A 15,432-nucleotide genomic window follows, 5' to 3' on the forward strand; every position below is an offset into this window, starting at 1 on the left:
ATAATAACTAGTATATAATAATATCCGCTTAATCGATTATATAAAATACGGGGTATTACAGGTAGGCTCGGGCCCAAGCCCGCAAATAACCAGCTCTATATGTAACAACTTTCTTTGACTATTGTTGTTAGAGATGGCCATCTGCACGAGCTGACCCGGCCCGCCTTGGCCCGTTATTTTATGCAACTTGGCCCGGGACCTAAGTTTCCAGCCTGGCCCGCACTTGGCTTGCCATTATAGCAAAAAAAAAAACGGTTTTTTCTTATGGTACCCTCGAACTTTGGCAGATTACACATGATACCCCTTAAATTAACTTTCTGTTGGAATATGTGTCCTCCGACAATGATGCGATCACGACTGTTGATCATGATGATCACATGTTTAAGTCTCATTAAAATGAATACAATTGGGAAGTAATATTGTTACTGTCAACTGGTCAACATATATCGGTAATGATTGGCTGACTAGAGTTTGACATTACTGTCGTGTGACGGTGGTGATCAGTTGACCCCCTAGGTCATACCTAAAGGGCAACACTCTTAATTGATTATTTAATTAATCGTATAATGTTACGAGTTAATTAAATTATTTGAAAATTGACGGACGATTTTGGAAGTAAAATTTACGTATCATATTGAAATGTGATTTAATAAGATACGGTCTGAGTGATTGAATTGTATCATTACTCGGATGAAATAATTGTTTAATGTAACAATTAAAATTGAATGAATGGTTATAAATACAATTAGTTGTAATTTATAATTGGTAAAATATTTTGGTACTAGTAATTATGATATTACTAAGTCGATTTTTGTATGTGACGTATTTTTATTAATACGTTGATTTTTAATAAGTTAAAAATTACATAACAAATATATGTGACATGTGACATGTAACATATAGACAATTGACAAAAAAATAATATGGATTCCATATTATCAAATGGACCGAAATATAGGAAGTGGATTAAGCTAATTAATTGTTTAATTAGTAGCTAAACATAATGATTGTTTTGCTTTTTAGCCATGCAACCCTACTACTCCTTGTGAAGACAAAAGTGATCATGCATTGGCTCCCCTAAAAGCCTTCCCTTCCACCCGGTTTTTCATGTAAAAAATCATCATTGGTTTTTCAATTTAATTTACCTATTACTCTAAAATGTGTTAGAGATTAATTCATTCCATAACTCATCCAAAATATAAGTTTTCTAGAGAAATAAAATCCTCTCTTTATCTCTCTACAAAACCGAAAATATTCAAAGTGTTAACAATATTTTTGGTTCAATTTTCTTCTAAATTTAATATTATAACTAGTACTTGTAATATTAATTTTAATTAAGAGAAGCCTTGGGTATTAAGCTTAGGGAGAGATCTTGCTCTTAGATCTTTGTTCTTCCATTGGAATAAGCTCAAGAACAAAAGAGAAAGGTGATCTCTTTTGTGCCCAAATATCCGAAATTAATTATGTAAGGACATGATTTCTCCTCTATTTACATTATTGTTTGCATGCATAAGATCCGTTTTAATTTATGACAAATTAATTAGACATATATGAGTATGTTAATATGTATATATGAATCTACATTTCCTCCACTTTCTACATAGTACCCATCAATTTGACTAGGGGCATTCTGGGAAAGAAAAACGTAAATACAGGGGTACCATATGTAGAAAGTTAAAAGGAGGGGTACCATGTGTAATCTGCCAAAGTTCGAGGGTACCATGGGAAAAAACCGAAAAAAAAATTGCTAAGACGTGTTAGCCTGGCCCGGGTCAAGCATATCCCAACCCGGCCCCGACCCGACCAAGCCCGCCCCTCCCCCTGGTGTAACGCCCCGTAAATTTCGGACCGTTAATATATTTCGAAAATAATTAATTAATCAAGTAAAATTTGACAATAAAGTAATTAAAGTAAAAATAATTCAAAGAAATATAATTTTATTATATTTTGAAGAAAAGTATTTGTTTTGATAGTTTTGTAATGTTTAAAAATAGTTTAAACCGTGTAAAATCTTTTATTTCGAAATAAGGGCGTATCGGGGGGAAAATGACAATTCGTTTGAACGTTGGGTAAACGAATTTGGAAATGGGTCATGTGAATACTCAATTTTATTGTAATCTCGTGTTTAAAGACTTTGGACTTGACGGAATTTGCGTTTGACTTACGGATTTAATTATTATTGAAACGAGTCAAAACCGACTCGTTAAAAATCCCGACTAAAAATCCCGCACGTAATTTTTCCTCCTTTCTTCTCTCACGCACGGCTTCCCCTTCCCCTTTATTCTTTCTTTTTCTGAAATTTTGATGTTCATCCTCTAAACAAACCAAAATCAAACACCATTTTCACATTCAAGCTCAAAATCGCCATAAATCCTTCGTTTCTTGTCCGTTTTTCGCGAAATTTACCTTTCCGGAATCCCCTCGCCACGATCTACAACTTAGTATGTTCTAATTTCAATTTTCATTAAGTTATTTTAAGACCAATTTTCGGAAATTCGGTATTTTTGATTAATTATTGTGTTTTAATTGTTTATTTAGGTGAAGGATTGGAAGACGAGTTCGGGGACTCGTATATTGTAGAGGATAGCGGTTAGTTGTGGTTAGGGTTTCGATTTTGAGGACTAATTGCTCATTTTCTAGCTTAAGGTAACATATTTCGAGCTACTCGACGAATTATCGTCACATGTTTTTGATTTTTGTATGTTTGGTGAATTTTTGTTTGGGTAGTAATTTTTCACATGTTAAACTTAGTTGCATGCAAGCTTAATTTGTGCCTTTTGGTAGTTTAAATTATCAAAGTTGAATTGGGGACGATTAATTAATTTTCAGACGGTCTTATAATGTATAAAAATGAAAAAAAAAAGAGGAGAAATGATCCGGCAGCGGGCCCGGCAGCAGCCGGCAGGCCGTGGCAGGCCCGTGGTAGGCCCACGGCTAGCCCATGGTTGGCCCGGGTCGGTCCGTGCTTGTTTCGCGGGTTTTCGTGCAATCTTGGTCCTTCCGGGTTAATGAATATTAGAATAGTATAAGTAACAAAAGGGTAGTAATTTGAATTGAAGCATACTAGTAACAAATATTATGTTAACGGAAAAATTGTGCTTATATTAATAGTTATCACATGTTAGGATAGTTTACAAAATGAAATTGTAATTAATAGGCTCAAAATGAATTTTATAGCTATAATTGTAATGCTTTGTTGATTGTCTTGGCTCGAGCCTTAGTCCCTTTGATCGATGCGATATCGATTAATTGAGTGATTGGTCAGCCGCAATTTGACCCGTACCTGTCGCAGGGCTGGGGTTGCGGGTAAAAATTCGGTTGAATGAATTAGATAATCGGCCTTTTTCTTGTTTTAGGCCATTTATTATATTTCTATTTCACATGTGTAATTAGTTGAATTTAAATAGTTTCTTATTTAGTTAATTGAATTTAAATAGCTTCTTATTTTGTAGTAATGGCCCTAGTTTCCCCTAAAGCCTTTTATATTGTTATAATTGCTAGGATTGGAAATTAGTATTGAATTCTTATTGAGGAACTGCTGGGATTGTATGCTGTAAATAGACATTTATATAGCTTTCACATGATGGAATGTTAGAATTTATGTTGGTAAGTAGGGCTTTTTGTCCTCTTAAGGTTAAGTGGGTGTCTTACTTGACTTATGTGGTGAGTTTTGGGTGGTGTGGGCTAAAATATTCAAGCTGGGACTAGCTGTGACTAGGTCCTAGGTGAGTATTTCGGCCTTCATCATAGATAGGTCTTTATAGTCTCCCGACGAGTATATGTTCATTGCTTGATAGCCTTTGTGTTCCTGACTAGTGGATGTTTATCCAAGTTGGGGCATGACCTCGGTACTAATTTTGATAGTATGGGGTCACTTAAAGTACTAGCCGACCCTTCGGTGGTGTCCTTAGGGTACTCACTTCACTTTGTTTTAAAAAAAGTTGTGAGTCTTGGGTGCGGTGGTGTGTATCCGCATGTCTAGGTCTGCGCAGATTTTAGGCTAGGGTTGTGTTGTCTCTTGGCCATGTTTTCTTAATAGTAACCGCTGAGCCAAGATACCGGTTCGATTACCTTCCCTACCTCGTGGTATAGACTTGAGTTACAAAGTGACTATTGACCGTACTAAGAACTTATGCCTGTCTTTGATATATTGCCCTTTCTTGTATGGTGATTTTATGAACTGTAATAGGTGAGATGTAAGCCGGTTACAGTTGATAAAGTTTGGATTACTATTTGTTATCTGATTCACATGATAGTTTAGTTTGGTCAGTTTAGGGGTCATTTGTTAGAATACATGATAAGTAAATGGTTTATCAAATTGTTTACATGTTACATTACATGTTACATTAATTTTGACGATTCGTGGCTGGGAGGACTCGAAGTTACTCCCCACTGAATTGTGGCTTTCGTGTTTGTATAAAATGCGATTGACAGGTTGTTGATGCTTTGTTGGGGGTCACAGACGAGCTAGTGAGCAAGGAACCTTGGACCTAGTTGGCTTTCTTTTGTAGAAACCTTTTACACTTTTGGTTTGTATATTATTTGAAGGGACATATGTCTCCCTTTCTATTTTTGGTTTGTATCCTTATATTTCCGCGTCTTTAGTTATATATGTAAATTAGTTTATCAGTTGTTGCAGGGTTTTGACACTCTTCTTGAGTTGGAATTGGTTGTGAATGGTTTAGTTAGAAATTTTTTTGAAATTGCAGGTTTTTGGACTAGTTGAACCATTTACAAACATATCCTACCAGTTTTTCTGTAGAATTTACGTATATAATCAAGGCTAGATTTAAGGGTGTCACACCTGGCCTGGCCTGGGTCTGACCAGGAGAGCCCGGCCTTAGCCCGACCCGAGTACAGGTCTAATTGTTGTCAAAAAAAAAAGAAAAAAAAAGCTTTCTTTGACTACGAGGTTAAATCAAAATTAGTGTAGACCCCGCGCAAATGCGTGGTAAATATAGGCCTTTTAAATTTTAACGTATTTCTTATAAATTTTAAATTTATACCTCATGAATTTTTATAAAAAGTAATTAATCTTTAAATTAATCAAGAAAATTGAGTAATTCCATGAAGTGTGTTTTTTATGAAAATATTTTAATTACCTCAAATTATTTTAATAAATTCTTTTTTCGTCACGAAGTTAATAATAGGTCAATAGGAGATACCGTTTATATGTATAGATTATAGTTTTATCCTAATTTTGTTTTATTTTTGTTAAAATATACTCCCTCCTATTTATTCATTTTGTCCCTCTTTCCTTATCGAAGCTAGTCGGATTTTTGTCCTCTTTCCTTTTTTGGTAACTTTTGTGTGGTCCAAATTTAATTACATGTGGGGTAGAGTGGAATAGAGTATTTTGTATGGTCCAAAATCATTTTCTTAATTCTTGTGCAAAATAAAAGGGGGACAAAATGAATGAATAGGAGGGAGTAAAATATTATATTTTTAAGTTTAATGATGAAAAGATGATTTTAAATGGAAAATTAGTGTACAACAACAACAACAAACAACGCACGCCTCAAAATGCGAATAAAAAAGGAAGATGAAAAACAAAAAGAGAGAACGAAAATGTAATGGAAAGTCAAGGTGAACTTAGGGGTTTTAAAATCGAATTCCGTCTTTCTTTTATAAAAACTTAAAATTTAAATCGAGAGAAAAGATTAAAACGATTTTTAAAAACCGAAATAAAGTTAAGGATCCGGAATGAAACAGGTAAAATCTATAAGAAAGTGGTTGTTGAAAAAGTGTGAAGTAAAGGAGAGAAAAATAAATAAATTAATTTCTTTAAATTTAATAAATAAAAAAAACACTAAATCTGTCAAAAAACATCAAATACTAAAAATCCACATGTATCATTTCCCTCCATTGTGCCCTCTCCATCACCATACTTTCCTCAAGCCCCAGAACTCTCATATCGTGCTCTATCACTCTCAACCATGTCTGTCTCGGTCTTCCTCTGCCTCTAGGGACCTTTTCTGTTCTCCAAGTCTCCGACCTCCTAATCAAAAGGCGTCCATAGGTCTCCTTCTCACATGGCCAAACCATCTTAGCCGGTTTTCCATCATCTTGTCCTCTATTGGCGCCACTTTTACCTTTTCCCTAATAACCTCATTCCTTAACCGATCTTTCCTTGTATGTCCGCACATCCACCTCAACATGTGCATCTCCGCCACACTCATCTTTTGAATGTGACAATGTTTCACGGCCCAACACTCGGAGCCGTAAAGTAGGGCAGGCCTAATTGTCGTGCGATAAAATTTTCCCTTTAAGCTTTGGGGCATATCTTTATCGCATAGAAACCCTGAAGCACTCTTCCATTTCAACCATCCCGCTTTAATTCTGTGAGCCACATCTCCGTCTAACTCCCCATCTTTTTGAATAATAGATCCTAGATATCTGAAGAAATCCGAACCCTCAACAACATTCCCATCGAAAATAATACTCCCCGCCTCTGTTGATCTCAACCCCGCCACCTTAGTGAACTGACACCTCAAATACTCAGTCTTACTCCTACTCAGCCTAAACCCACGAGTCTCTAAAGTCTGCCTCCACAATTCCAACTTTCTCTCCACCCCCTCTTTTGTCTCATCAATCAACACAATATCATCAGCAAACATCATACACCAAGGGATGTCGTCCTGAATATCCCTTGTCAACTCATCCATAACTATAGCAAAGAGAAAAGGACTAAGTGCGGAACCTTGATGCACCCCGATGGTAATAGGAAATTCTTCCGTTCTCCCAACATTAGTGCGAACACTTGCACTAGCCCCCTCATACATGTCCTTTATGAGGTCAATATATTTTCGCGACACACCCTTTCTCGCCAAAGCCCACCAAAGTACTTCTCTTGGTACCCTATCATATGCCTTTTCCAAGTCAATAAAAACCATATGCAAATCCTTCTTCTTGTCCCGATGGTATTCCATCAACTGTCTCATAATAAAAATCGCATCCATAGTCGATCTCCCGGGCATAAATCCAAATTGGTTTTCCGAGATGTCTACATATATCCTAAGCCTTTGCTCGATTACCCGCTCCCATAACTTCATTGTATGACTCATAAGTTTAATTCCCCGATAATTGGAACACTCTTGGACATCACCTTTGTTCTTGTATAAAGGGACAAGAGTGCTTTTCCTCCAAGCCGATGGCATCTTGTTGCTCCTCCAAATCTTGTTGAAGAGCATGGTTACCCATTCAATCCCTTTCTCCCCGAAGCACCTCCAAATGGAAAATTAGTGTAATAAGTGAAAATCTAATTTATTTTCATATATAAGCTTAAGCACTTTAGAGGTAAGACTTTGAAGAAATTTTTTTCTCTTAATATGTATGAGGATTGTTAGTTTGCTAAACGTCGCCCCTAGTTTTGCTAAACGTCGCCCCTAATTTTACTATTTTGCCCTTTGCTACTTTATACACTATCACTTCCTTTATTTTCATTTCCGTGTTCAAACTATTTCCGCTTCAAAACCCGCTTCAAAAAAACAAGAAATTCAAATCCGCTTGAAAAGTAACAACAAAAATCGGAAAAAAAAAAAGGACAGAAAAACGGGACAACAAAACATGTAGATTAGTTTATAGGGTGACTTAGGATAGGTAATATGTGACGAGATTAGAGCCAAATTTGTATAGATCTACGAGATTAGAGGGAAAAAAATGTCGATTTGTACCCGGAAAAAAAAATCGAAAAAAAAAAAAAATCAATTTGGCCCTAACGTGTGAATTACACGAAAATGGCCTGGCGGAAACATGTGTTTTACACGTTTGGGCCTGGGCAGAAACATGTGTTTTACACGTTTGGGCCTGGGCTGAAACGTGTGGTTTACATGTTCGTGCCTGGGCTGAAACGTGTTTTCCACATGTTTGTGCCTGGGCAGAAACGTGTTTTCCACATGTTCGTGCCTGGGCATATTCGTGTATTTTACACGTTTCAGCCAATTTTTTTTTTCCGAAAAAACGTAATTTTTTTTTTCCGAAAAAACGTAATTCAATTAGTTGAATTAGTTTTTTTCTTCAAAAAAGCATTATGTTAAAAATGTTTTAATTGAATTAGTTTAATGTCATTAATTTACTTATTTATTCAATTAGTTTTACGTATTTTCGTATAATTATATTCATTATGTTAAATTATTTTCATAGTTAGTTAATTGTTAATTTTCATTAGTATACGATTCACACATGTATCGGAAAAATGGGTTATCGTCACCCATTTCCGACTCAAGATAAAAAAAATGTGTTTAATAGTTTTTAGAGAGAGAAGGGCAAATTTGTCAAAATGAAATGAAAATAGGGGCGACGTTTAGTAAAATAGGGGCGACGTTTAGCAATTTTGCATTTTAATTGGTTGGGCGTATATGAAAAGTCCATATAAATCGTGTATAATTATGGGTAGCCTTTTTGGTAATAGAATAGAAGTTATGATATTAGATGATATTATTACTTTTAGTTTCAACTTTGAGTCTGTTATTTGGTCTTATGTAAGTCGAGTCAATAACTGTGTCGCTCATGGTTTAGCTCATTGTGTTCCACGAGTCGTAGGTAAAGTGATATGGGAGGATGGGTTTCCATCTTCTGTCAACGCTGCTGTTACTTTTGATCGTTTATTAATTGAGTAATGCCTTTAGGCATTTTTCTTCAAAAAAAAAAAAAAAAAATCTTACAAGTTAAGATTACCCGGGTTAGCAATTTCAAATTTGTATTAGGATAGGTAACTTCTTGTTGTTCGCCTATATATATAGTACTATATACTCCGATATAGATATTATATATAAGTTGTGTTATTAATCAAAACACAATTACCAAAGATCCTTCCTTAATGGACATCTCGTGTTGCACCCTTCCAAATCCTCATGAACCCGAAAAACCATTCATCGTTGTTAACTTCTCAAATTGTATCAAACTAACGGGTCAAAATTACCCGTCTTGGAAATTTCAAATTTCCAATCTTCTTATGGGGTATGGCCTCTTTCACTTTATAGACGGGTCTCAACCTGTTCCATCGGAAACAAGCCCCGCCTACAACACATGGCAACGACAAGACCGTCTCATTCTTGGTGCACTTATGGGTACTCTTTCGGAAGCTGTTGGTCGTAAGATTGTTGGTGCCACCACCTCTAAAAGAGCTTGGGATATTCTTCGCAGTGAGTATATATGTTCTAATCTTACTTCAATAGTTAATTCATTCTTTAATAATTAAAGAATAAGAGCATATGAGTATTACGATTTTGAAATACAGTAGGTCTCCTGAGATCCCGAGAGACCGTCTCTTTAAAGTTTGTGTTATATTTATAATTATTATAGACTTACAAATGTATTTTTCCCTATAGGTTGGTATTCGATTCCGTTTACTTTTTTTTATTCTTTGTTTTATTTTTTGTTTTGTATTAAATCTGTTAGGTGTCGTTTGGTTGCCTAAAATCACGTGAATTGTATTTTAGTTGGAAATTCCCGCATGAATCCAAGTATCCAACTCCTAGATGCCAACCAAACAAGTTATCACATGTTTTGTAAAATTATGTGAAATTAATTCCCTTATGGCAATCAAACGAGGCCTTAATCGCCGCTTCGAACGACTATGATGGGATTTCTCCCTAACTGTATCTGATAAACCTAAGGGTTTTATTTGTTTTGGGCTTTCTCTAGGTTATTCTCTAATTCTTCAAGGCACCTAACACAATAACAGGTTATGCATATCATAAGTTCATAATAATCTGAATTTGAATCTGAAATCTATCATCTCCTCAATATCAATAAAACTCCCATCCCTCCTGCCCAGTAGACGTTACTAACACAGCGTTAGTGAACCACATAAGGATCGGTGCTTTTTTTCTTTTTCTTTTTTTTTTATAGTTTCTCTATCTTTTATCGCTTCTATTATGAGTAGTTATAACACTCTATTTGTTTTCTGAAAGTATTATAAATAAAAATAAATAAATGATTGTGACGAGCGAATTATCATTTTGTTTTCACTAAATGGCCAAACTATCGGGTAGACGTTCATATAATTACAATGAAAATTACCTTAAAATAAGATTGTTCTTTTTTTTTTTTTTTTTTTTTTTGGCTTTTGTTTTCACACATCATACATTCATACAAAATCTACCAAAAATTTATCTTACATAAATACATTGACTCTCTTGCTTGGTGATTCTAAAGTGCTAAACATAAAGAGTAGTTGCACAAAAATGGGGAAGTAAATTAATGTGGACATTGTAAATACTTTCATGTCGGAAATGAAGTCGATCACGCTTGTTGTTCGGGTCCCGGTGGTGGTTTAGTCGCATTCAGAAGAGGCTGGAGTGCCTTAACCACGATTGTCATGTTAGGTCGGAAATCGGCCTCGTATTGAACACACAATGCAGCTACTGCTGCCATCTGAAAACAAATGGTTTAAAGATCAATGCTCAATTTCACGGTATAATTTAATAAATGTAATAACTAGGTTGATATAACCGAGAAGTTATTGTCAACCCGTCTTATACAAAAATTATGTTCGAGCAAGAAAACAAATAACATTGGTTTTATAATACGGTTAACAAATAGGGATAATTCCAATAGTCGGTCAATGTTTCTTAAACGAATAAACTTTGACTAGTCGTAAAAACAGTCTAAGATATTATAAAAACGCGATTTTCTTTTTTCCAAATTGAAAATCTCATAAAGACGGTCAACTTAGGAAAAAAAAATCGCAGCTTTTTGATACGTAACCAAGAGATATAGCCAATCAAACGTTTTTACAAAAGTAAGGGTATTCAGGGGTATCATGGGAATTATCCCCAACAAGTACTCCGTACTCATATTCAAGTAAACACACTATAAATGCACAATTGGGTTGGTATGACGATATATTGATCGTCACGCGGTCTTATACAAGAATTTGTGGAAGAAGAGATGGAGACGAAAAGAAACCTTAGCCACGGCCTTTGGTGGGTAGTTTTCGTCAAGCTTGGGATCGACACACTGCTTCACTTTGTCTTCACTCAATCTAGGAGTTGCCTATGATGATAATATGCATAATGTTAGCAAGGGTATTTTTTATCGGAAGTAGCGAAGATCGAAGATTATGTTTAACCTGAAAAACATACCCAAGTTACAAGACTTTGTTGCCCTTTCGGCATTGTATGATCTACTGGCTTTCTTCCGGTCAAAAGCTCTAAAAGAACAACTCCAAAACTGTATACATCGCTTTTCTGAGTTATTTGCCCTGTCATCGCGTACCTGGCAGACAAAAGGTGAGAATTATGTGAGTTATAAAAGTCCGCAGCAACAACAACATCAGAGCCTTAACTCCAAAATGATTTGGGGTCTGTTGACATGAATCGTCGTTTAGAACCGTCCGGCGGAGCCAAGATGTTACACCAGCGGGGGCGAAATGGTTATACTATAAGACAACCTTGGAAAAATCCGAAAATTTTAACTGAAATTTCGAAATTGTCAAATGCCAGCGAGGGCAGGCGCCCCTGCTAGCCACCTCTCGCTCCACCACTGTTAAGTTCCTGGGTGGTCGCACACCTCAAAATGCGAAAAGATAGAAAGGGAAAAGTGAAAAGCAAACGGAAAGTGAAACTTAATACAAGAAATACTTGTACAAAATGACGATTTCAGAGATTGATCGAGATCAGGAAGAGGTCATACTCAGGGGCATGGTAACCAAACGTTCCAAGGACTCTAGTAGAGTGCAATCGAGCAGCTGTCTCCGATGAAGCATTAGTTATGTTGAAATCAGCAATTTTCGACAAGAAATCATCGAATAAAAGCACATTGCTCGATCTCACATCCCTGTGAACTATAGATGGTTGAACCTTCTCGTGTAGGAACTCTAGACCTTTTGCGGCACCAAAAGCTATTTTAACTCTCTGTGCCCATGTTAGAGCAGGCCCCGGCTCTGCGCCTTGCACCCCTTTCCTCCCTGTTAAAGACGCGTATTAGATTTCAGTTAACACGTAAAAACATGATAGAAAACTAGACCTGACAAACGGGTTAATGATGCATTTTGAGTCGATTTGGCAAGTACCATGTAAAACATCATGTAAGGAACCCATTGTCGCAAACTGATAAACGAGTATTCTGTTATTTTGATCCAAGCAATAACCGAGCAGTTCAGTAAAATGATCGTGTTTCATCCTGGAAACTATAGACAACTACAAACAGAAGAAATTACTTGTCAGTAAATCCGAGGAGATTAAAGTCCAAGTCATTTATCATCATCAAGAGTAAAATGTACCTGAGCTGCGAAATCAGAATCAGAATCCTGTGCAGAACTAGTGTCTAATTTCTTAACGGCGGCCTCTTGGCCATCATTTAGCGTAGCATGGAAAACGCGGCCATAAGAACCTTCCCCTACCAATGTATTATCACTGAAGTTGTTGGTAGCTTTATTAAGTTCATCTATTGTCAAAGCTGGTAACTCTATTGGTAAAGCCTTTACTGGTGGTCCACTTCTTGCTGCATTCGAAGTTCTGTTCTCTCCTCGATCTCCACCTACATTCTCACCCGAATAAACCATATAAGATAGCATTTACTGACATAATTGACGGAACAGATGTCAGCTAGATTAACTGGTAAGATTGTTAAAAGGATATTCACGGCCTATGTTTCAAACCCTTCCCTAGTCCCCACCTACAACATAGCCCGAATAAACCATATAAGAAAGCATGTACTGATATAATTGACGATACAAATGTCAACTAGCTTAACTGGTAAGATTGTTAAAAGGATATTCACGGCCTATGTTTCAAACCCTCCCCTAGTCCCCACCTACAACATGGCCCGAATAATCATCCATATAAGAAAGCTTTTACTGATATTAACGATACAGATGTCAACTAGCTTAACTGGTGAAATTATTATCAGGTGATATCGCTCTCTTAGTCAAAAGAAAGAAAGAAAGGAAGACGGAAAAGTACCTCCAGCAGGTCCTCTAGGAGGGGCATTATATTGATTAGGAGGTGGGGCACTTTCCTCTTCTTCACCTCCACAGCAGAACATAATTCTTCTTGCCTTCTTAATTAACTTTCTATTTTTCCCAAAACTATACTTTTTACGGATAATTTTGAAAAAAAAAATTAAGTCCTCTGCATTTCATCATCGACAAAGGTTATGTTATTATTGTAAATCACACAATCACGAGGACATTACAATATAGGGGGATGGAGATTCAAATCTGCCACCTAGCGTGATATTATCCATAGTACCTTCGTCCTAACTAATAGGTTTAGACCTCTTTATTAGTAAATTTCTTTCAAGGTTGTAAGTTTGTAACATATGACAAGAGTCACAAGACATAATTATCTAATCTAATCAAAGAAAATGGTAGCAAGAGATATGTAAAAAATTAAGAATGATGGTATTTCTAATAATTATTCTATAATGACATAAATTGCTTTGTAGTAAAGTCACAATGATCATTACAATATTTTTCCGCATTAGGCATCTAATCGTAAATTGTACCAAAAATCATTATTCTTACGACATAATCATTCAAAGACATAATACATCAAAATAAAAGCCGCGAAACAAAATTTAAAGATTTACCGAATAATAAAGATGGGAAGAAAACAATAAGATTGGAAGAAAAATTGATGGGATTTGAATCAAACCCACCAAAAATGCGGAAAGATGTTTTAAAAATGAAGAGGGATTTCTGTGTAAGAGAGAGTAAATATGAAAAATAATAATTTGGAGATGGTGATGAATTGATGATGGGTGTGTGTCAACAAGCAAAAAGGGATGTTTTTGATTTTTGATTAAGGAAGGAATTCTAGTTGTTGGGCGCGAAAGTCGCTTCATGCCTCTAAAGTAACAACATTTCATACCACCCATACAACAATTTCATAATCACATATTCTTGTATCCGTCCTACATCAAGACGGGCTAAACAGATACAAAATGATAAGACATGATGCTTAGAAAATGTCAAAAGTTTTGTCCATCTGATAGTATTGAATCCGTTTCGTAGATAAAACGGATATCTTGATCTTAAGCAAGATCTATTGTTTTGAATTACGTTTACTAATTATTATGTAAGACCGTCTTATAGTATAAACAATGCATTTATATATAAAAACACTCATTTGCAAAGTTACATAACAAATAATTGTTCAACTAATCAATCAATCAATCAATACATATATATAAAGCAGAAACTTTTCAAGCAATATTAGAGAGTCCAAATTTTATAAATTACCTAATATTAAGAAAATTATTTAGAATATATAATAAATTGTATTATTATATAAGATATGAATTGGATTAGGAAATAGAATTCTTAATACTCTTCAAAAGTTATGGTGATTATTATGCGCGTGAAAATGAAAATTTCTAGCTCATCCTACTGTTAAAGGTTGAGATTTTAGTTCAAATACTATGAACTTATTATTTAAAATAAATTTTTGAGGAATATTATTTAAAATAAATTTTAAATATACTATTCTAATAAAGGTAGATGTGATATAAAAATAATAAAAGTTTCAAGAGTAGGTTTTCTGAGTTACGGTCTCTCAATAAGCTTATTGAGAGGTTATTTTACAATTTTAAGAAAAAGTGGTACTAATAAAGGTAATAAAATAAGTATAAATCATTATTATAGATAAAATGGCTACATTTAGGCTCTGTTTGGCAAAACTACCTGAAAAGGTAGCTGAAACCTGAAAAGGTAGCTCAAAACTGAAAAGCTAACCTGAAACCTGAAAAGGTAACTGATAAGGTAGCTGAAAATTATGAGCTGATAAGGTAACTGATTATATAAAAATGTGTTTGGCAAACTAGCTGAAAAGATAGCTGATTTTGGTAAAATGACGTAAAAGTATATGAAAATTATTTAATATTATAGAATAAAGGGGTAAAAAATGGAAAATAAGTCATTTCAGGTACCTGATTTCTCAAATGCTACCCGATGTAACATTTCATTTCAGGTACCTTATTTGACCAAATAAGTTACTTGTCAAACACTTGCAAAAAAATCAGGTAGCTGAAATTTTGGTCAAATAAGCTATTTTGGTCAAATAAGCTACCTGAACTGTCGTGCCAAACGGAGCCTTATTATGAAAATATGGACGAAATTACATGTCACGATCAACAACAAAAAGGCCACGATGTACTAATAAAAGGATACGAAAGACTGGTCTCTCAATAACTTATTGAAAGACCGCATCTCCAGAGTTTTAGTGAAGTTTCAAATATATCCTAATAAAAGTAGATGTACAATAAAAATAATAAAAGTTTCAAACTCTTTCGCTTATTAGACAATTCAAAAAAAAAAAAAAAAATTATTCACGCAATAGGAGAGTTTGGGCAGGATTTTTGCATTGTTTAGTTATAAGCATATTTTCCATTAATAGTAGTAGTACTAACAAATTGAAAATTTATTTACAATTTTTAATATTATAGGAGTAGAAGTATTAAATTTGCAGGCATAAAATTTGGCTTTTG

General features: G+C 35.0%; 1 protein-coding gene and 1 long non-coding RNA gene across 2 annotated transcripts; one reads left to right on the forward strand and one right to left on the reverse strand.

The window, feature by feature from the left end:
* The first annotated feature begins 2,274 nt into the window (after positions 1–2,274).
* On the forward strand, positions 2,275–4,772 carry LOC141628171 (uncharacterized). The gene is made up of 3 exons (XR_012537104.1): positions 2,275–2,441; positions 2,539–2,646; positions 4,435–4,772. It is a non-coding gene; the product is annotated as an uncharacterized LOC141628171 (long non-coding RNA).
* Positions 4,773–9,937: 5,165 nt separating this feature from the next.
* Positions 9,938–13,723, reverse strand: LOC141628175 (putative protein kinase At2g41970). The gene is made up of 8 exons (XM_074441349.1): positions 13,537–13,723; positions 12,909–13,076; positions 12,227–12,483; positions 12,017–12,143; positions 11,638–11,911; positions 11,088–11,220; positions 10,912–10,998; positions 9,938–10,377 (listed from the first exon to the last, which is right to left on the reverse strand). Exons 2-8 carry the CDS (start codon positions 12,988–12,990, stop codon positions 10,246–10,248), a joined length of 1,092 nt encoding a protein of 363 aa, XP_074297450.1. The 5' UTR covers positions 12,991–13,076; positions 13,537–13,723; the 3' UTR covers positions 9,938–10,245.
* Positions 13,724–15,432: the final 1,709 nt, after the last annotated feature.

This window comes from Silene latifolia, chromosome 2 (assembly GCF_048544455.1).
Source record: "Silene latifolia isolate original U9 population chromosome 2, ASM4854445v1, whole genome shotgun sequence".
In the NCBI taxonomy this organism is placed as follows: Eukaryota; Viridiplantae; Streptophyta; class Magnoliopsida; order Caryophyllales; family Caryophyllaceae; genus Silene; species Silene latifolia.

Bases quoted from the DNA above. Each gene is read 5' to 3' on its own strand.
- LOC141628175 (XM_074441349.1), bottom strand. From the start codon at position 12,990: ATGTTCTGCTGTGGAGGTGAAGAAGAGGAAAGTGCCCCACCTCCTAAT. The intron at 11,912-12,016 runs GTACTTGCCAAA...CGTCTTTAACAG, and splicing joins CTTACATGATGTTTTACATG to GGAGGAAAGGGGTGCAAGGC. The intron at 10,378-10,911 runs GTTTCTTTTCGT...ATTTGTTTTCAG, and splicing joins CACCAAAGGCCGTGGCTAAG to ATGGCAGCAGTAGCTGCATT.